The following is a 13,806-nucleotide window of genomic DNA, read 5'->3' as shown; positions in this document are numbered from 1 at the left end:
TTACTAGATGCCTAATTTAACTGTTCCTTTTCCTGCCTCACTGCACTGAGCACAGTATCCTGAGAGAGTGATGGCTTACTACCAGTGCTTCACAAACTCCTTTTGTCTTCAGTCTTGGCAGACTGTTACTGGGAATCACTTAAAGACATCGGAAGACATGTGATTTTACATCTGAGAACCATCTGATTAGGCAGGATTGTATTTGCATATGATTTTACACAGCATGATTTTAAGTCTCTTGGTTTTTTGTTTTGTTTTGTTTTTGTTTTTTTGGTTTTTTGGTTTTTTGGGTTTTTTTTTGTTTTGTTTTTTTAAGGTGCAGAGAGAGAAGAGGAAGCCCAGACATACTCCACTGAGCTCTCAGACAGTGGAGCCTCACTGTGCTGTGTATACTCCTATCAGACTCTGCCATGCCTTTATTTAAAGGAAAGAAAGAAAGACATGTAATGGGAAGTGACAAGCTTCCCCAAATCCTCCCTCAGTGAGCAGCTGAGCACTGTGCATACTCAACGGATTGGGGTTTTTATTGGCAAATCCCTGGGTTGGCAGCATGGCCATTTAAATTCCTTCTTTGTGTTTTCACTTTCCCTTCTCAGTTGTCTCTCACTCTCGTAGAGACGTAGTCAGTTTTACTTATTTACACCTTTGCACATACATGTCAGCATCTCTGTGTGATAATTCTTTACCAGTGGCATCAGCTGCTGAGGAAGATTGACTTGGAATACCTGCTCTGGTTGAATTTTTACTTAGGCACAGGCAAACAGGGGCGGGATGGCATGTGGTTGAGGATAAATTAATTGATATATAGGTAGATAATGGATGATAATAGGTAGATCGTAGATGAGAGGATGGTAGATGACAGGTAGGTGCATCAATATCAGTATTCATCTATGTATGTGTATGCATTTATTATACAGAGAATTGGGGAATGACAAATGAGCTGTTTTGTGACAGCCCTTGAGGAAAAAATATCATTTAGACATGTTTCAATTATTAGGCACGCTTGTCATTTTAATCATGTAGAACTTTGAAATGCTGTCATTTAAACCAATGGGATTTTTCATTAGTGTGTTTTAAACAGGACCATAATGTGGGTTTTCTTTGTGTGCATGCATGTGTCTATTGGTGGTATGCAGAGGCCTGAGGATGCCCTGGGTTGTCCCTCCTCAGACACATGCCACCTTAGATTTTCTTGTTTTGGTTTGCACTCAGTTTTTTGGTCTTGCAAGGCAAATATTTCACAAACTGAGCCATCACCCAGGCCCTGAAACTTACAATGTTTAGCAGCCATTGGATCTCTACATTGCTGTGATTTGTCACTAGTCTCAGGATGACCCATGAGCCATCAGTACTCACCAGAGCTGAGGTAAAAAGAAGGCAACGCTCCAATCTCATCTCTCAGTGGAAGGAGCCAGGATGCCTCTTCCGCATGCTGTTCCATTGCTCTCTGTGCCTGTGCTTTCTAATACTAATTGCTTTCCAGTTTTCTTTGTCCTTTTACCTTTTTAATTTTATATTTAAAATTTAAAAGGATGTGTTTTTTTTTTTTTTTTTTTTGGAGAGATGGTGCAACAGTTAAGAGTGATTAATGTTCTTTTAGAGGACCTGACCAGAGTTTGTTTCCCTGCACCCATACAGGGTAGCTTATCCCATCTCCTGTAATTCTGGCGACCCTATGTCTTCTAGCCTCCATGGGCACCCAAATGCACATGCACATACTAGTAGGCACACGTGTGTATGTAGACACAAATTTAACAAATCATCTTTACCAAATCAATAAATTTTCTTGTGGGCTCGGGAGACAGGTCAGTCAGTGCTGTGCTTGCCTTGTTAGCATTTGGTTTGACCCCTCAGAACTCACATTCAAAACAAAGGAAAGGAAAGGAAAGAAAAGGGGAAGGGCTGGGAGAGAAGAAAGAAAAACACTAGATAAGGTGGTGCCTGCATGTAATCCAGTGCAGAAGAGATGGATGCAGCTGGGGCTCTGGGGCTTACTGGGCAGCCAACCAAGCCTACTCGGTGAGTTCCAGGTCAGTGAGAGATCCTGTTTCAGACAAAGTGGGTGGTGGCTGAGCAATGACACCCTAGCTTGTTCTTTGGTTTCTACATGGCTTCGTGAACACATTCAGAAACATGCACAAAATATACACATAAATTTCTTGTCTTTGTTATTAACTATTTAAGTTAAGGATAGACTGAGATCTTAGTCATGGATGTCTTGGTAGTCATGAATGTTGTTTCTGAGACCAAGAGCTGTCCACTGAGATGGCATTTTCTTATTTAAGAGCAAACTTACATATTATTTGTAAATTTGTTTTTAAGACAGTGGTCTGACTATGTGTTAAGTAGTCTAAGCTGACCTTGAACTCCGTGATCTGCTTGCTTTTTCCTACAGTGCTAGGAATAAAGGTGTGCACTGCCATGCCTAGCAAATTTGTAATTCTCACCATGTCGTTCCTTCTTTCTGTGTGTAGAAAGAGCCGTACCTGAGAGGTCTGTGAGAAGATGAGGTAGACAGCAGAGTCAGGAGACTGCTGGGCACAGACAGAAAGCTAGCTAGGCAGGGCTGATCTGCATCACATGATGCTCAGGACCTTGGGAGCCTAGTGCAGAGGGGACAAGGTTGAGTGAGCTCACAGGCCTACCTTCTAGCTTCTCTTTAGATCCTATGTGTTTATAGCATATTTAAGTACTGTGTTGTTTGAGGAGAACATACTGTGGACTGCGTTGGCGCTTTCAGGACTCTAAGGTACTGTTAGGAACTACATGAGTTAGTGTCTCTGGCTCCTTATGAGTCAGTCCCCAGTGTGTGTTGCCTGTAAAGTGCTGCAGCTTCTTCACAGCTTTCTGCAGTGTGCTGCCACTCTTGGTTTCCTTGGAAGGTAAGTTTAAAGATGCAGTGGTGGCCAGTCATTTGGGTAAACTTCGCTTTTGGAAGAATCTAGAGAGCAGTAGCTGTGGTGACTTGGGTATAACTTACTGGCTGCCAGTGCGGTACTGCTGACGACTTACTTTTTTATTCTTTTCACAGCTGTGATTGGGCTGTTGTACCCCTGCATTGACAGGCATCTAGGAGAACCTCATAAATTTAAGAGAGAGTGGTCCAGTGTCATGCGCTGCGTGGCGGTGTTCGTGGGTATAAATCACGCCAGTGCTGTATCCTTTCTGAAACATGCAGTAACACGGCACCTTACAACCTCCCTGCCATCAACTCTGATGGTCCCACTCAGTCTCAGTGTTGGCCCAGTTGCTGAGACACCAGGGTAGCAAGTGTGAGCTTAGAGTAGGGTAGATATGCTGCTTTTCAGTCCGTGGTAACACTCTGCTCCTTAGGCCATTAAATGCCTTACATGTAATGTTGTTAATTCAAAAATTGAATTTTCAAAGCCCCACCTCCTCATTCCTTTCCTTTCTTCATTTAGGGTTTGCACGTAAGGACCCTGGTAGTTTTAGGTACTCATTTAAAAGTCTATTTTGAAAGACGTTATATTGTCATTTATTGGTTATAGTCAGCACCAAGAAGTACCCCCCCCATACACATACACACACACTTGTGTTTATAATACACTCTTACTGTGTTAGCTAACCCCAACTGGTCTTGACTTTAGATCCTTCTGCTCCAGCACTCTGAGTGTATTTTGTTTGTGGTTGGTTGTTTCTTTGGGTTTTTGTTTTAACACTTTCGTTTTTTACTTTTCATTTTGAAACATGTGACCAACTTGCTAAACATCTGTCAGTGCAGTCTGGATTCTTACCACTCATGTTGAGCCTCTAACCTGACCTCTGATCCGCCTTTCTTTCTTTTTAATAATTTTTATTGAGTTTGTTCTTTATTGAGTTTTATACACTTTGTATACAGCACACTCTGGTCACTATGGCTCTCTTTTCTCCTCTCTACAAGTCCTTTTCCTACATCCTTGACTTTTTCAAACTGTTTGTTTGTTTGTTTGTTTGTTTGGAGATCCACTGAGTTCCAGGATCACCTGTATGGCAGTACACTTGAAAGTAGCCTTTGGAGCTTGGTAGGCTCCTTAGTGGATACACATCTAAAAAGGATGATTGTCTCTTCCTCACAGTCTATCAGTACCCAGAAGTGGAGGCCAGACTCCATGAGCCTCTCTTCTCTCCATCCATGATCGACTATCACTAGGTCCCCTGTAGGCAGCCATACCTTTGAGATCCTTTCTGCATTAGCTGTGTCATGTCCAGAAGACAGTATTTACTGCCCTTCTCATTGTCAGGCTCTTACATCCTTTCCATGTCCTCTTCCTCAGTGACCTTTGAACCTTAAAGGGAGTAGTATAGATGTGTGTGTAGGAACAAGCATTCAATCATCCCTAGTTCTTGGCACTTTGAGAGCCATCTGTTCTGTATTTATCCCCCAATTTATTTCATTGCAAAAAGAGGCTTCTGTGATTAAGGATGGGGACAACAGATTATTGTTTATCTATGGGCATAAATGTAAATATTTAGAAGACAGCACGGCACTGTGACAGTTAGCTAAACTAGTGTCAACTCTGGGACCTAAGTCCTCCATAGCCTTGGGTTTTTGACTGTGTTTACAGTGCCAAATATGAATTCCCTCTTTTGAACTGAGTTTGGAATCCAAGCAGACAATAGTTAGTACCCCTATTACAGTGATACCACTAGTGCAACTGTGCACAAATCTTGCCTGGCAGGTTGGTATTGTAAATTGTAGGACTCATAGCTTGGTAAGATGCCTTTTCTCCCCCAGTATCTGGTATAGCACATTCAGCTTTATGAAAGTTAGCCAGCAAAGAAATGCTTCTGGCAGAGTTGTAGTTTTTTATTTACCTTGCAGCCAAGCAAAATATATGTTATCTTCAGCAATAAAGTCTTATTACCAACTAGTTCTAGTAGGTAACCAGAAGGACTAGCAAGAGGAATGCAGCTCAGAAGGAAGTATCTTACACTGGGATCCTTACGCTGGAAAGTACCTAGCACTGGGATTTTCATTTAGCAGCCCTTGGTTCTTGGGACCAGCATTATCCAGAAATGCAGGAAATCTCCCTTATAATTTAGTCTCTCTCTAACTTTAGTTTTTAACTTGTCTTATAAAGTACTAAGCTTCTGTGACTGTTGCCTACATTTTCCCTGCCTCCCAGCTCTTCTGTGGGTACTCGGATCATAACCGAGTCCTCCTGTTTGTCTTTTTAGGTGGAGTTGTTTAAGTAGCCCTTTCTAGAACTTTAAATGTGGTTTTAGCTTTATTCATTTTATCCCTTGTTTCTAAGAGAACTACTTAAACATTGTGATCTTAGCTGTCACATCTATCCTTTAAGGAAAACCTATTTACAAAATGTATAGTAAACATTTTTCATATTAGCCTGATATAGCTTTCTTTTGAGAGGCTCTGCCAGTGCCTCACAAATACAGATGTGGATGCTCACAGCCATCCATTGGACTGAGCATAGGATCCCCAATGAAGGAGCTAGAGAAAGGACCCAAGGAGCTGAAGGGGTTTACAGCCGCATAGGAGGAACAGCAATATAAACTAGCCAGTACTCCCAGAGCTCCCAGGGACTAAACCACTAACCAAAGAGCACACATGGTGGGATTCATGGCTCCAGCTGCATGTGCAGCAGAGGATGGCCTAGTCTGTCATCAATGGGAGGAGAGGCCCTTTGTCCTATGAAGGCTCTATGCCCCAGTGTGAGGGAATGCCAGGGCCAGGAAGCAGGAGTGAGTGGGTTGGTGAGCAGGGGGAGGAGGAAGGGGATAGGAGGAGGGTGTTTTTTGGAGGGGAAACCAGGAAAGGGGATAACATTTGAAATGTAAATAAAATATCCAATAAAAAAGGGAAAAATTAATAATAAACATTATCAGCCAGGTAGTGGTGGCACATACCTTTAATCCCAGCACTTGGGAGGCAGAGGCAGGCGAATTTCTGAGTTCGAGGCCAGCCTGGTCTACAGAGTGAGCTCTGCGACAGCTAGGGATACACAGAGAAACCCTGTCTCAAAAAACCAAAACAAACAAACAAAAAACCCAACAAAACAAACAAACAAAAACAAAAATAAACAAAAAAGATTAAGAGAAAAAAAAAGTTACATAGAGTTTGGAAAACTGCAAGGTACAGCCTCTGAAATTGATGTATTTGACTTATTTACCCTAGAAGCCTCCTTACTGTGCTAAATTCTTTAGTTAGCAGAGAAGGACCCTATTAGGATTGTATCCCATCATCCATTTATGTGAATGCCTCTTGCACAAAGGAGTCAGTGCTCAGAACCCTGTGTTTTAGACTTTATATATAAGGATAGCCCAAAGAAGAGAGAAACTTGTTCAGATGAACTGTTAGTTTCTTGCTCAATCAGCCACTCACAAGAACTGATCTCCTTGCTTGCTTGCTTTTTGAGACAGGGTTTGTCTGTGTAGCCCTGGCTTTCCTAAAATTCACTATGTAGACCAGGTTGGCCACAAATGCAAAGAGATCCACTTGCCTTTGCCTCAGAGTGCTAAGATCAAAGGTACGCACCACTATGCCCAGCTTTTAAAAATGATCTCAAGAGAGTAGCATACAGGGGGCTAGAGAGATGGCTCAGGGGTTAAGATCACTGACTATTCTTCTGGAGGTCCTGAGTTCAAATCCCAGCAACCACATGGTGTCTCACAACCATCTGTAATGAAATTGGATGCCCTCTTCTAGTGTGTCTGAAGATAGCTACAGTGTACTCATATACATAAAATAAATAAAATCTTTAAAAATAAAAATAAAATAGAGTAGCAGACAACAGTCCTAAATGCCAAGGATTCAGCTAGCAGGGGGGTTGTATGCTTTAGTGAGAATGTGGTAATGGTGGGGAAAGTGGGGTATCACTGGAATCGGGTAATGACTTCATGGGCAGAGAAAGGAGAGATTGCTGTAGTACTGTTAGTTAGGTCAGTTAGTTTGGTCAAGTCAGCCAAGGTGGAGCCTGTGGGGTATAGAAAATGTCCTTTTAATGACACTCAGAACTAATTTTCTTAGTGTAATCCTCTAGGAAGAAGAAAAAAAAATCAGAAAATTGAATTTGTAAGGCTCCATTCTGCTCAGAGATTTTTGAGTAAAAGGGGCTATACATTTGTGAATCGACTTAAGTGGGTGCCAGAAATAAAATATCATCAGAGCTAAGTGCCCTGCTAGAAAGTTACAGGCACCAGAATAGCTTGGCAGGGGGGAGATAATGTTCACTTCAAGGCTTTATCCTCAACAAATTAAAACTAGAGCAGTTGACATAATAGAAAGGGATGCTATGTCCTTGGTCCTCTTGTTCTGAACTGCATTATTATAAAATGTGTCTGTCAGTAAATCACACAGCCAATGTGGTACCCTGCTAAATAGCTGTCAGCTCTTCTGTTTCCAAGTTCCTGTATGATTTTCAAGTCATTCTAAACCTTTTTGAGAAGTATTGGTTTTCTTTTCTTCCGTCCTTCCTTCCTTTCTTAATTTTCTAATTTCTTTCTTTCCTCCTTTCTTCCTTCCTTCCTTCCTTCCTTCCTTCCTTCCTTCCTTCCTTCCTTCCTTCCTTCCTTCCTCCCTCCCTCCCTCCCTTCCTTTCTTCTGTCCTTCCTTCCTTTCTTAATTTTCTAATTTCTTTCCTCCTTCCCTCCTTCCCTCCTTCTTTCCTTCCTTTCTCCCCCCCCCCCAAAGGTGTATTCTTTTAGCAATGCTATCTGAAGTGCATGTTCTAAAGAGAACTCTAGACTTTACAATTAAGAATATGTATAGCCTTTTTTTTCCATATTGGTTATTTTTTTTCCCATATTGGCTCTGTTAATTAATGCCCTCTGTATTTGGTTTTTAAACACAGTTTTATTTGTACCTAACATTGTGTGTTGTGTTAGAAGGTTGAGGATACTCCAGCAGGAACAGATTGTCTCATTTTAGAGAAGTGAATTGTTGGTGTCACTGGCTTCCTTGTTTCTGATGGCTCCTTAGCACTGGTCTCAGAAAGTAGACTTCGACAACAACTTCCAGTTTTCCCTCACATTGGCTGCACTGTCAGTAGGACTGTGGTGGACTTTTGACAGATCTAGAAGTGGTTTTGGCCTTGGTGTTGGAATTGCTTTCTTAGCAACCATTGTCACCCAACTGTTAGTCTACAATGGTGTTTATCAGTAAGTATTGCCCTTGTCACCTGGTCATTCTGAAAATCAGCAATAACTGCATTCAGAACTGAGGGTCTCAGTGGGTTTAGCTGGTTTGACATATAGACTCACTTATCTTCATTATTCTTGTCTTGAGTACCTTTGCCCTAGCTCTGGGTTATTAAAATATTTCTATTATTCTAGATACACATCTCCAGATTTTCTCTATGTCCGTTCTTGGTTGCCATGTATATTTTTTGCTGGAGGCATAACGATGGGAAACATTGGTCGTCAACTGGCAATGGTAAGCTGAGACCATGCAGTGTGTGTGTTGCATGACACTGTTTCTCAAAGTGGCCATCACTCAAGGGAAAGCATTGGCAAAAATGGTGTGTTCTTTGACCTGTCTTTTGAACTTTAATTGAAATAAGTCATTAGGATGAATTTAATATGAGAAATACTTGAGGAACAACTGGAGAGAAAAGGAAAAATAGGTTATGGGTAGGGTAGTAGAATTTGTTGACCGTATTTGATACATGACATTTGTTGTTTTGTTTTTATTAGTTTACAGTTTTCCATTCTACAAACAAAGATTTTTTTTTTTTTTTTTTTTTTTGAGACTAGGTCTCAAGTAGCCCATCTGTCCTTGAACTCACTACATAGCCTAGGATGCCCTTGGGTTTTTGGTCTTCCTGCTTCTCACTCGAGTACTGAGATTGTAGGCCTTGCACCACTACACTGGGTTATGTGGTACTGGGGGTTGAACCCTGGTTTTCTTCATACTCTCAGCCCCTAGGAAAAGAACAATTTTAAAAATGAAAAGAGCGTAATATACATCATACATTTTGGTAGCTATTCTTTTAGAATATTGTTTTAATTATTATCCTTCATATTGTTACATAGAGTGATTTGAAATAATGATTGAAATTCAGGTTTGTCCTAAGTTCATGGCTTGCCCTTGGCTGATCTTGGAGCACAAAAGAAACACACTGTGCCTATTATATATGTTACATTATATTATACCAGCTATTGTCACTTGCAGTGTGGGAATTGTTCTCTTTTTTGCTGTCTTCCATTGTTGTCTTTACTTTCAGAATGCCATTGTGTAACTCTTGGTGCTTTGAGGAATAAAGTGAACACATACTAAAACATTCATTTTTAGAGCTTTTTAATTTGTTTGAAAGTTGCAATTCACAAGAGATTAATATGTTAACTTTTTGATCTTTTAATCTTCGCAGTATGAATGTAAAGTTATTGCTGAAAAATCTCATCAAGAATGAAGAGGGCAGACGTCTTAGCTGTTCTGTGGAAGCCCTGGGAAAGCACTGTGGGGATGAGAGGTTCACCAACGGAACCTTGGACTGGAAAATTGCGAGGGCGCAGTTTTCCCTTGATTGTGTATGTGTGTGGTGTGTGTGCATGTATGTGCGTGTGTGTGTTTGTGTGTGTGTGTGTGTGTGTGACACACATGTTTTTGCAGTCTGTGATTGCTTCTGTAAATCAGTTACCAGCCTTTCGGTATTTGATTTCAATAAATGTAAGATATCTGTGCACCACATGAAAGATATGTTTATGAGTACATGAAATTTCTAAGTTTTTTGAACATAGCATACATTGTATCACCATGTCAATGTGCCAAACTTCTTGTTACTGACACAGAGAATAAGAATGCTTTGAACGATTTAGAAATTTAGTGAAAGAGAAAAAGAAAGCTAAAAACAAAGCAAACAGAAAGCAGATGTGTAGCTGGCCGCTCCTCTCACCGGCTGGTGTGCCTTTTCCTGTCTCTAATCAGCTGTGTTTGTCACAGCACCCACGTGCGTGTTGTCTCTGTTGCTATTGTTTCAGAGTTTGAGTCTTACTATATGGTACTCATGAACTTCCATAGAATGGTTTTAAGCCTGCATTACTATAGGGACCCAAAGAATTCTTTCCCGATTTCTTCAGAAGGAAGTGTGATGGACAGAGGTGGTTATCAGCATCACCCTGCTTTGAGTCTACATTTGGAAAAAAAAAATGACTAAAATTAGGGGCTTTGTCTAGATGAATATGCTTGGGAATACTGTGTAGCCCTCTATCTGCCACAAAAGCCAAAGTGATATCAACTGTCATTTGCTACTGAAGCTCACAGCTTCAGTTCATGGATGAATAAGGAACATAGGCAGATCAAGGTGACAGGTCATACATAACCTATTGGATTCCTGAAAGCAGGCCATGTGACTGAGTGTGTGGCCTTCACCAGAGGATGCTGGAACCTGACTCCCTGTGTGCTGATGTCTATTACAAGGTCCGTCCTTGGAGAGTGTATGGAGAATACACTTCACACATCCCATTAACAACGCCTGCCATGTATTTACAGTTAGGTTTATCAGCTGACTCTCCGCTTGCTTTGCATTTCTGAGATTGTTCATTGTCTGGCACACAAGGGTAAATTCTTCTGACTACTGTGGTGTGTGTGTGCTTCTGTTTTGACTGTGTGTGAGAGAAAATGTATTCATGTGTCTGTGTGTGCATGTGCCCATGCTTTCCTATAGTGTCAAGTAAACATTTTAATTTCTTTTAAAGCAGTGCTGTCAGACTGAAATCTTGTACACTGGAGTGTAATGTGCTTTGTGTTCTCAGGCGGAGAGTGTGAACATCCCAAGAGTACTCCATACGGAATATGTATACACAAGCCTAATGGTAGTAGTGGTGACCACACTACTCTATTTATTATTCTGTCTTTCAGATGTTATTCATTTAGAACAAATAAGGTATATTTTTAGAATCAAATTTGTAAACACTATAAAATCTTTAATAAGTTATAAGGTCTATGATATGTTTACTTTGAAAATTGCTGTTGAAAGCAAGAGGTATTAAATATGTAATTATCACCATGTGTTAGTCCTTTTTATTCATGATAAATATTAGAACATTATACTTGTCTTTTTTACTGCTGTGAACAGACACCATGACCAAGGCAACTCGTATAAAGGACAACATTTAATTGGGAGTGACTTACAGGTTCAGAGGTTCAGTCCATTGTCATCCAGGCATGGCACCGATCAGGAAGGCATTGTGCAGGCCTAGTGCAGGAGGAGCTTAGAGTTCTACATCTTGATTTGAGGGTTGCTAGGAGAAGACCGGCTTCCAGGCAGCCAGGAGGAGGATCTCAAAGCCCATGCCCACAATGACACACTTCCTCCAACAAGTCCACACCTCCAAATAGTGCCACTCTGTAGGCCAAGCATATTCAAACCAACACATAGCATAAAATTAATATAGGTAGTTGGATGTGCTAAGAAATGATGAAAGAGACCTCAGCAAATCCATTGGGATAGAATGATTATCAAATAAAAATTATAATTTTAAACAAGAAAAGATAATTCTAGCAAAATAGTTTTTAATATTTTGAACCATAAATCTTTCTGCACTTAGAAATATAACAAACTGACAAACATTGTCAACCACGTGTTTTGCTCTCACTATTTGAACTTGTAGGAATTTGGACCTCTAAAATTGAGACTAAATTCTGAGAAAACAATGAGATTCCCTAGTTAGAGCCCTACTGATACTTTACAAAGTGGATTTTCTCCTACCTTTTCATGGGTTCTGAGGGTCCAACTCAGGTTGTCTGGCTGTGAGCCTCTCACCAGCCCTCTGCTTTAATCTGTTACTTTACACTGAGCCCTTCCACACCAAAATCGGGGGAGCTCTGAGTGATGTGGACATTTCACATATCTTGTCTTATTAAGTCAGATATAGGTCAATGAAACGAAGTCTTTTTGTACTTGTTTGCCTCATTTTCCTGCAGTATATGTTTTGCATAGGGTAGTGCGCTGATGTCTTGAGTAGTAGGTGCTGAGCCCCACGTGTCTGGAAAAGCCCTTATCAGGCTTTGGAATTATGGATCCACCTTTAACTCCTTCTGCTTTGGTGCTTGTGTGTTTGGGAGTGTGCCAGTGTGGGCCTCAGCAGATGTGTGAGTTCAGGGGACCGCTTACAGGAATTGCTTCTCTGCTTCTACCATGTGGATCCCAGAGTTCAGACTCAGGTGTCAGCCTTGCTGGCAAATGAATTTACCTCACTGAGTTATGTCACTGGCCCCTCTCTGGAGATTTTCAATGTGTTGTCTGACCAACACATCTTCAAAAGATGAACCTGTTGTCAATATATCTCTTGTTTGTGGGTAGGCATGTCAACTCTGTATTTTAACATGATTTTTACCCTCAAGGTTTTTTCTCCCCTCTGGTTTATTTAGTTTTAGATTCTTTAATTTTTTTTTTCCTTCTAACTTGGGATTCAGTGTGCAATTTCCTGTCTGCCTTCTCTGCAGTCCTCTCTGGATTTAAGGACATGTTGTCTCTTTTCCCAGAGCTAGGATTGTAAGCACATACTACCATGTTTAGATATTTATTACGTAGCTACTGTGGATCCAACCTACAGCAAACACTTTACCATCTGAACCACCACCTGTGATATCTTGGTAGTGCTTGTCAACGTGCAGAAGGCTGAGACAGGAAAATGACCACTTTTAGGAGAACCTGAGCTATACAGCAAGAACCTGCCTCAAATAAATAAGTCAAAAAGAAAATATCTCATATACACTAATACCTTCGAGAAAACCTCATGGTCTGGGTCACTGTTGGGAATGAAACTATGGGCAGGAGAACTTTTATACAATGGTGGAGGTCCAGGCAAAACCTGTGAATAGACATAGCAATGGGCTAGAACAGTTGTTAGCTGATGTTCAGGCCATCAGCGAGCATGCTAAAGGGAGAGAGGTCACAGCACTAAAGCCAGTGGGTGTGTTTGTGTCATGTGTGCATGAGCTCAACAGCTGAGGACTTTAAACCAACCACAGGAAAGTGTAAGTTAGTAGGTTAGTATAAGTTAATATTCATGGGTCAGCTGGACACCAGCCTATGTGAAAGACAAATGGAGGGCCCTTAGGACAGATTGAGAGCTGTGATAGGATCCAGAGAGACTGGGGAAGAAAGCTGGTATGAGCACATGAGGGAATAAGGTGTTATCAAAGATTGCAATCTGAAGGTGATTGATAGCCCATGTGATAGTTCGTCTTCGTTGTCAAGGTGATTCGATCTGGAATTACCTAGGAGGCACAGGTGTGTCGGTGAGGGTGCTTCCAGAGACACTTCACTGGGAAACGAAAGTCCCACCTTGAATATGTGTGTGTCACTGTACCGTGACTAGGGCCAATGACAGAATAAAGAGGAAGAGAACTAAAGCCAAGCATCAGTTTTCACCTCTCTGTCTCCAGATGTGAATGCAAAGTAACCAGCTGCCCCACACTCCTACACTACAGCTAGAGCAGATCCTGTCTCCATGCCAATCAGGCCATGGTGGTCTACCCTCTGAGGCCAAGTCAGGATGCGTTGCTTCTTGTCAGGCATTTGGTTACAGTGAGAAACATAACTAATACACCTGTTTTGTAAGACAGCCTGTGGGGTTGTAGGCAGGCAGGAACTCATGGAACAATTCCAGAACTTGATGAGGTCTAGGTGATGACTGAAGCAACTGTTTACCCAGTTCACTGGGTAGGCGGAGGGACCATCAGTGAGCATGCACAAGGGTGAGGAGATGTTTATAGTGATAGAGATGTTGACTCTAGGCAGATGCAAAGAAAGGTACTCATGTCTTTGTCAGTGCATAAGGTTGTTACCCCTGCTTGCATGGAATTCCCATCAGAGTTCTTTACATCGTTGTTTATTTACCTTA

The 13,806-nt window shown here is 41.3% G+C and overlaps 1 protein-coding gene across 2 annotated transcripts in view; it reads left to right on the top strand.

Moving 5' to 3' along the window:
* The window catches only part of Insig2 (insulin induced gene 2), a 28,563-nt gene extending 17,603 nt beyond the window's left edge, over positions 1-10,960 (top strand). For both annotated transcript variants that reach the window (XM_029539077.1, XM_021198490.2), the window contains exons 3-6: positions 3,032-3,156; positions 7,952-8,118; positions 8,293-8,392; positions 9,327-10,960. In XM_029539077.1, the coding sequence (XP_029394937.1) occupies positions 3,032-3,156; positions 7,952-8,118; positions 8,293-8,392; positions 9,327-9,368 (434 nt within the window). In that variant the 3' untranslated portion in view covers positions 9,369-10,960. The remainder of the gene's footprint in view (positions 1-3,031; positions 3,157-7,951; positions 8,119-8,292; positions 8,393-9,326) is intronic.
* Positions 10,961-13,806: the final 2,846 nt, after the last annotated feature.

This window comes from Mus pahari, chromosome 5 (genome assembly GCF_900095145.1).
Source record: "Mus pahari chromosome 5, PAHARI_EIJ_v1.1, whole genome shotgun sequence".
Lineage (NCBI taxonomy): Eukaryota > Metazoa > Chordata > Mammalia > Rodentia > Muridae > Mus > Mus pahari.
Note: the sequence above shows the minus strand (reverse complement) of the source record. Positions and strands in the feature narration are given on the sequence as shown.